The sequence below is a fragment of the Rhinopithecus roxellana genome, chromosome 19, assembly GCF_007565055.1.
Source record: "Rhinopithecus roxellana isolate Shanxi Qingling chromosome 19, ASM756505v1, whole genome shotgun sequence".
Classification (NCBI taxonomy): Eukaryota; Metazoa; Chordata; class Mammalia; order Primates; family Cercopithecidae; genus Rhinopithecus; species Rhinopithecus roxellana.
This window is the reverse complement of record NC_044567.1, coordinates 31,596,876-31,604,816: the sequence shown is the minus strand read 5'-3', so window position 1 is coordinate 31,604,816 and position 7,941 is coordinate 31,596,876. Positions and strand designations below refer to the sequence as shown.

General features: G+C 53.5%; 1 protein-coding gene across 1 annotated transcript in view; it reads left to right on the top strand.

Moving 5' to 3' along the window:
- Positions 1-7,941, top strand: part of CCDC40 (coiled-coil domain containing 40) — a 66,875-nt gene that overhangs the window by 57,565 nt on the left and 1,369 nt on the right. The window contains exons 18-19 of the mRNA XM_010379718.2: positions 4,238-4,426; positions 6,191-6,349. Coding sequence (XP_010378020.1) covers positions 4,238-4,426; positions 6,191-6,349 — 348 coding nt within the window. The remainder of the gene's footprint in view (positions 1-4,237; positions 4,427-6,190; positions 6,350-7,941) is intronic.

The window sequence follows — 7,941 nt, the reverse complement described above, 5'->3', positions numbered from 1 at the left end:
AATTCCTCTGCTGAGTTATTTTCCAGATCAAGTGCATATGCTAATGAGACATTGTGTTTAAAAGTACCAAATTTAATTGACTTTTCACATTACAGAAGCCACGTGCGTTTGCTGGAGCAAGCCAAGTTCTCCCCCACAGAGTGGGGGGCAAAGAGAAGGTCCGGGCTGTTCCTCCCTGTCCCTTCTTTCCCGGCTCCCCTTCCTCAGCCAGGGCGACCGTGTCAGCCGCTGCAGGGATAAGGCCTCTCACCTTCTCAGATCTCACACAAATGTGCAGGCAGGGCTTGCTTTGGCCCTACATGGATACTAACCCATTCTTGAAGAGTTACAATATATATTACGGATATTTCACAATTTATGGGTCCAGTCCCACACTGGTGAAAATTCAGGTTGTTTCCAATTTGTTGTTGGTGTTATTGTTTTGTCCTAGACACAGTATGTGTTAGGGTTCTCCAAAGAAACAGAACCAGTAGACTACACAGAGAAAGAGACAGAGAGAGAGAGAGAGAGATTTATTATGAGAATTGGCTCTTATGATTATGGGGGCCGAGAAGTCCTAGGATCAGGCATCTAATCTGCAGACCCAGGAGAGCCCCTGATTCAGTCAAGTCTAAGGCCTGAGAAGGAGGCAATGGTGTCGTCCCAGCCCAGTGTTCCCCCACCCCCGCCCCACCCCACCACCTTCTTCTGCCTTTCTATTCTCCTGAGGCCCTCAACAGACTGGGTGATGTCACCCACCCTGATGAGGGGGATCTTTACTCTGTCCACTGGTTCAAATGCCCATCACTTCCAGGGACACCCTCACAGACCCACTCAAAACAGAAATCATGTTTTCCCAGCTATCCAGGCATCCCTTAGCCCAGTCAGGTTAACATAAAATCAGCCATCGCAGAGCATTATGATCACATCCTTCCTTACTGGTTCTCTTCGTCTTCTAGACTAGGTTCCCAAAGGTGAGATTCCTAAGTCAAAGGGTGTATAAATTCTGACTGTAACAGCCTGACAGATTACTTGTCTAAAAAGCACATGGCGGCTGTCATAGCCGTACCTTCTCCTCAGTTCTGGTGTTATTTATCTTTTTTTTTTTTTTAATTGAGGTTTTTCAGTTGAGTGGAAGCTCACAGCTTACGGAATTCAGCCCTATGAGGATTTTCTGGGTTATTTTGTTTTGTCTGTTTGTTTTTTGTTTTGTTTTTGAGACAGACTTTCTGTCGCTCAGACTGAAGTGGTGTGATCTTGGCTCGCTGCAACCTCCGCCTCCCAGGTTCAAGCAATCCTCCTGCCTCAGCTGCCTGAGTAGCTGGGATTACAGGTGTGTGCCACCATGCCTGGCTAATTTTTTGTATTTTCAGTAGAGACGGGGTTTCGCCATTTTGTCCAGGCTGGTCTCAAACTTCTGAGCTCAGGCAATCCACCTGCCTTGGCCTTCCAAAGTGCTGGGATTGCAGGAGTGAGCCACTGTGCCCGGCCAGCCCTACAAGTTTTGATAGAGACGTACAATCATGTAGCCATTGCCACGTCATGATATATTTCCTCATCCTCAAATTCCCTCATGCCCTCTGTAGTCAGCTCACCGTACACCCCAGCCACCATGACAGCCACCAGTCTGTCTCCATGCCTGTTGTTTTGGCTTTTCCAGAGTGTCACATAAATGGGTCAAACAGGGTGAGACATATTGAGCCTGATTTTCCTTCCTTAGCCTCATGCATTTGAGATTCTTCTGTGTGGTGAAGTCCAATTACCCAGTCTGTTCTCTTTTTTTAGAGACAGGGTTTCGCTCTGTCACCTAGGCTGGAGTGCAGTGGTGTAATCGTGGCTCACTGCAGCCTTGACCTCGTGGGCTCAAAGGATCCTCCTGCATGGGCCTCCCAAAGTGCTGGGATTATGGGTGTGCACCACGGCACCCACCCCTCAGTCTGTTCTTCCATGAATCGTTTCAGTAGCTTATCTAAGGAGCCTTTGCCTAGCTGAAGGTCACAAAGAGCTTCTCTTCCATTTTCTTCCAGAAGCTTCCTGCTTTTAGGTTTTACATTTAGGTCCGTAATGTATTTTGAGTTAATTTTTGTGTATGGTGCAAGCTGTGGATTGGGGTTAATTCTTTTTGCGTTTGGATGTCCAGTCGAGTCAGCCCTGCTTGCTTACTGAAAAGACTGCTCTTCCTCCACCGAACTACCTTCCAGGCCTTGTTGAAATCAGCTGACACATTTGTGTGAGTTCGGTTCTGGGCTGTTTTGTCTCACTGATTCATGTTTCTGTCCCTTCACCAATGCCCTGCTGTCTTGATTTCTGTAATTCTATACTTACGAAATTCCTCCGACTTCCTTTTTTTTAAAGACAGAGTCTTGCTCTGTTGTCCAGACTGGAGTGCAATGGTGCTCACATCTCAGCTCGCTGCAGCTTCCGCCTCCCAGGTTCAAGCGATTCTCCTGCCTCAGCCTCCCGAGTAGCTGGGACTACAGGCATGAGCCACCACACCCAGCTAATTGTTTGTATTTTCAGTAGAGATGGGGTTTCACCGTGTTGGCCAGGCTGGCCTGGAACTCCTGATCTCAGATGCTCCACCTGCCTCAGCCTCCCAAAGTGCTGGGATTACAGGTGTGAGCCACCGCACCTGGCCTGTGTTCTTATTTCTTAACATGTTTTAGGAGTTCCTTATATATGGGGTTATTAACCCCTGTCTTTAATACCTATTGAAATGGTGTCTCTGGCCTGTCATTGCCTGGCCGTCTGTTTAGGGGTCTTTTGCCCCACAGACTTTTTAGTGTTTTTTCATGGCTCCAAGTCGCTTTATGGTACATTTAAACCTGTGTGAGCTTGGTCTCCCTTCACCCTGCTTATCTTCGGGATTCTTGCCTGTTTTTTCTTTTAAATCAACTTTAGGCTTAACTTTGATAAGATAAAATGTCCTTATTTTAAACACAGAGTTTGGGCTGGGCGCGGTGGCTCACGCCTGTAATCCTAGCACTTTGGGAGGCCGAGGCGGGTGGATCACTTGAGGTCAGTTCAAAACCAGCCTAGCCACCATGGTGAAACCCCATCTCTACTGAAAAATATGAAAAAAAAAAAAAAAAAAAAAAAAAAAAGCTGGGCGTGGTGGCAGGTACCTGTAATCCTAGCTACTTAGGAGGCCGAGGCAGGAGAACTGCTTGAACCTGGGAGGTGGAAGTTGTGGTGAGACAAGATCGCACCACCGCACTCCAGCCTGGGCAACAGAGGGAGACTCCATCTCAAAAAAAAATTTTTTTTTTTTAAAAAAAGGCTGGGTGCAGTAGCTTATGCTTGTAATCCCAGCTTTGGGAGGCCAAGGTGGGGAGATCACCAGGTCAAGAGATCGAGACCATCCTGGCCAACATGGTGAAACCCCATCTCTACTAAAAATACAAAAATTAGCCAGGCATGGTGGCAGGCACCTGTAATCCCAGCTACTCAGGAGGCTGAGGCAGAAGAATCACGTGAACCCAGGAGGCAGAGGTTGCAGTGAGCCAAGCCGCTCCACTGCTCTCCAGCCTGGTGACAGAGCAAGACTCTGTCTCAAAAAAATAAAAAAATAAAAAATAAAAAAACGCAGTTTGGTGGTTTTTTTTTTTTTTTTTTTTTTTTTTTGAGACGGAGTCTCGCTCTGTTGCCCAGGCTGGAGTGCAGTGGCCAGATCTCAGCTCACTGCAAGCTCCGCCTCCTGGGTTTACGTCATTCTCCTGCCTCAGCCTCCCAAGTAGCTGGGGCTACAGGTGCCCACTACGTCGCCCGGCTAGTTTTTTGTATTTTTTAGTAGAGACGGGGTTTCACTGTGTTAGCCAGGATGGTCTCCATCTCCTGACCTCGTGATCCGCCCGTCTCGGCCTCCCAATGTGCTGGGATTACAGGCTTGAGCCACCGCGCCCAGCCTGGTGGGTTCTAATACTCGCACACATCTACATAGCCACTGACACCATCAAGACATAGAATCTTTTTTTTTTTTTTTTTTTGCTTGGTTGCTTTTAGTTCTCATGCCTCCTTGGTCGCCTCAGGTCTCGGCCATTTCTCCGCCTTGCATTGTCTGCCTGTGGATTCTGGGTTCCCACCCAGGGCTGCTGCCTCCATGTCCCTTGTTCCTCCTGGCGGCACAGGCATCACTGCTTCCCCGCCGATCCCTGTGCATGTCACCGGAGGATGAGTGAGGCCAGCGCCCTGGCCGCTCTCTCTCTGAGGCTGCAGCTCGGGCCTGTCCCAGCCCCAGCCCCTCTGTCCTGTCTCCCAGATCAGGCTTGGGCGGCTGCTGAAGCAGCAGGAGAAGATGATCCGCGCCATGGAGCTGGCGGTTGCCCGCAGAGAGACCGTCATCACCCAGGCCGAGGGGCAGCGCAAGATGGACAGGAAGGCGCTCACCCGCACCGAGTTCCACCACAAACAGCTTGAGCTGCGCCGGAAAATCAGGGACGTTCGAAAGGTAGGGAGCAACGGAAAGGAAACTGGGCGCCTGCTTCTCCCTCTGGGACTCAAGGAACACTCTAGGAAGGCGTCCTGCTGGGGGGTGCAGCAGGACCTGGTGAGGATGCAGAGGCTGTCAGAGGGGGCGTCCCCAGTTCTGCTAACCTGCTGCTGGGTTTCGGGTCTGGGGTGAGGATCCAGAGGCTGTTAGAGGGGCTGTGCTCAGCACTGCTAACCTGCTGCTGCCATGGGCCTGTCTCTGGGAGTTTGCAGAATGCCCACACCGGACAGAGCTGCTGCCAGAGACGGCCGTGTTTCAGCCCCTCCCTGCATATCAGAGGTGGCATTGGGGAGGTAGAGAGTTCTGGGGAAGAGGTCGGCTCATGCTGGGGAGCCTGAGTGGGCACCGGGGACCAGCTAATGGGAGCATGGCGGGCTCCCCAAGAGCCCGGTACACCAGGCCATGTCCACTGGGCCTGCGCTGGGAGGGCCCAGCTGGTGCTGTCCGGTGCTGACTACCTCAGCTGTCGCCAGCCAGGGGCCCTGCACTCACACTTCCCAGGTTGGCTCCATGGCCCCAGTGACCCACTGTGTGACCTCAGAGCTTGTGGGCCTTGCCAGACCTGCAAGGCCTCGTCTGCTGGGGGTTGGGGGGCAGAATTCAATGTGACGACAACCACAGCCGTGGGTGGGTAGGTGGCCTTGGGGACAGCTGACGGCATGGCTTGGAGCCACGCTGGATCATTCCTGACTGGGGCATACGGTCTGACCTCCCAGAGCCTTGGTTTACTGACCTGTGAAATGGGTGCCTACTGCTCAGAGTCACCCAGAGGGTTCCCTGGAGAGTGCTGAAGTCACCCCTGTAGGGAAAAGCTAGCCGAAAACGACAGGCATGCCTGGGCTGCTCATTTGGAAGTAACTGGAAGTTTCTGAAGAGAGGCGGAAGAGTGGCCTCTTCTCAGTCCTTGTCCGCCACATTGGCCATTCCGGATGTCCATCCCTCCCTCAGCTTCCTAGCCCGGCCCCTGACCACTCCTTGCTGCCCTGGGCACCACCTCAGTCCCTTGTCAGGACCCCCATGCCCACCCCTCACCCCTGTCTGCTCCAAGTAACACTCAAGTCCTCTAGTCCCAGGCCCTGCGCCTCACACGACGCCATCACTGATGCACGAACGGGTCCTTGTCCTCACCCCTCCCATTCCCACCCCAAAGACCTTCCGCATCCCCAGCCAGCCCTGAGAGTCACTGTGTCTCCTCCATCATCCCCTGGACCATGTCAGCTGCCAAACGCTGCCTGCCAGGCTTTCCTTTCTCTTAATTGTGCTGCTTTCCCGGAAGGCAGAATGAACACCACACAGATGGTGCCAGCCTTGCTCCTCCCTCAGCAGAGGCCCCCACCCTCCTCTTTCCCAGGCTCCCCAGCCCGCCTCTCAGCCCTTACAGCCTCAGCCCTGCCCTTGGCACACGGCTGCTGAACTGTGCCGGTCCCCTGCCCGGGGACAGACCCACTGCACGGGGAGCCCCAGAACCGCTCAGGCCCCCATATCTCGGCCACACCCGCCTTAAGGGAGCAGTGTGCAGTGTGGGCTGGCTGGGCCTGGCATCTCCCAGGCCTCACCTCTCCAGCCCACCCATTCCTGAAGGCGGCAGCTCCCATTCCTCTTTGTGAGCCTCCTCAGATGGAATGTGTAGAAGGCGCCTGGCAGGTCCTCCCAGCCTGACTCTTCCCTATCTGCCAAGTAGCCGGGCTGCAGGGGCCCAGCGTGGTCCTGTGACTCTCCTAGGCCACTGAGGAGTGCACCAAAACCGTCCTGGAACTGGAAGAAACCCAAAGAAATGTGAGCAGCTCCCTCCTAGAGAAGCAGGAAAAGCTGTCGGTGATACAGGCAGACTTCGACACACTTGAGGCCAACCTCACCCGGCTTGGGGCTCTCAAACGACAGGTAAACATGTCCCAGGAGGTCACTGGGGATGAAGGCCATGGAACGTGCCACTCACACAGGGGTCCTGCCTCCCCTAAGTTCCGGCCTCTCCTGATCCCAGGCCAGTGATAGCACCACCGGCTGCTCACACGTTTGTGGTTTTGTGATTTGTTCAATTGACAAATGTTGATGGAGTATCTGTTACGGGCTGGGCTCACGTTCAATATGCGAGGGTTGCAAAATAGAACACAAAAGACAAACATCCCTGCCCTCCTAGAGGTTACCTCCTGGGGCAGGAGGACAGATGATGAGCGAAATAATTTTAAAAGATACAGTGGGCTGGGCCCGGTGGCTCAAGCCTGTAATCCCAGCACTTTGGGAGGCCGAGGCGGGCGGATCACGAGGTCAGGAGATCGAGACCATCCTGGCTAATACGGTGAAACCCTGTCTCTACTAAAAAAAAACACAAAACCTAGCCAGGTGAGGTGGCGGGCGCCTGTAGTCCCAGCTACTGGGGAGGCTGAGGCAGGAGAATGGCGTGAACCCGGGAGGCGGAGCTTGCAGTGAGCTGAGATCATGCCACTGCACTCCAGCCTGGGTGACAGAGGGAGATCCTGTCTCAAAAAAAAAGAAAAAGGAACAGAAAAAAGGAAATGGTGTGTTAGGTGGTGGTAAATGCTTTGGAGGAAAATAAACCAGAGAAAGAAGCGTCAGGGGCATTGGGGTGAACTGAGGGATTGACAGTTTGAGTTAGGGTGATGCGGGAAGGCCCCGCGGAGCAGACACTAGAGTCCAGACCTGAAGGAGGGGACAGCCCACAAAACCACCCCAGGCAGATGGGACAGCCCAGCCAAGGCAGGAGCCTGAGACTGCACAAGGGCTACCAGAGGCCAGTGGGGCAGGCTGGGGAGGTTAGGGTATGGAAGACTCAGGCAGAGGGCCGGCCCACACTGTGTGCGGTCTTGGGGAGAGCACCATCATGACTTTGGACTTTTCTCTTGGGGAGGTGGGCACACAGAGGAGGGCGTCGGGGCTGAGAGGTGACTTGGGCTTTAGCGGGCTCCCCCGGCTCTGATGTTGCATGTGGATGAAGTGTGGATGCAGGGGGGCGTCTGCAGCTACTGCAGTGCTTCAGGGTGGCCCCTGTGGGGCTGGTGAGAAGCCATCAGACTCTGCATATGTGTGATGCCAACATCGCCCAGTGGGATTCCTGCTGGGTTGGCTGTGGTGTGAGCAGAGACTGGGGTGGAGAATGGCTCCAAGGTTCTGGCCTGGCCAACTGAGATGATGAGGGGAGCGTGCCTGACACTTGACCTGACACATGGCACATGTCAAGAAGGTTGCCTAAGCTGGGCACAGTGGCTCACGCCTGTAATCCCAGCACTTTGGGAGGCCGCAGCAGGTGGATCACTTGAGGTCAGGAGTTCAAGACCAGCCTGGCCAACCTGGCGAAACCCCATCTCGACTAAAAATACAAAAATTAGCCAAGCATGGTGGCAGGTGCCTGTAATCTCAGCTACCCAGGCGTGGTGGCAGGTGCCTGTAATTCCAGCTAATTGGGAGGCTGAGGCAGGTGAATCGCTTGAAGCCAGGAGCCAGAGGTTTCAGTGTGC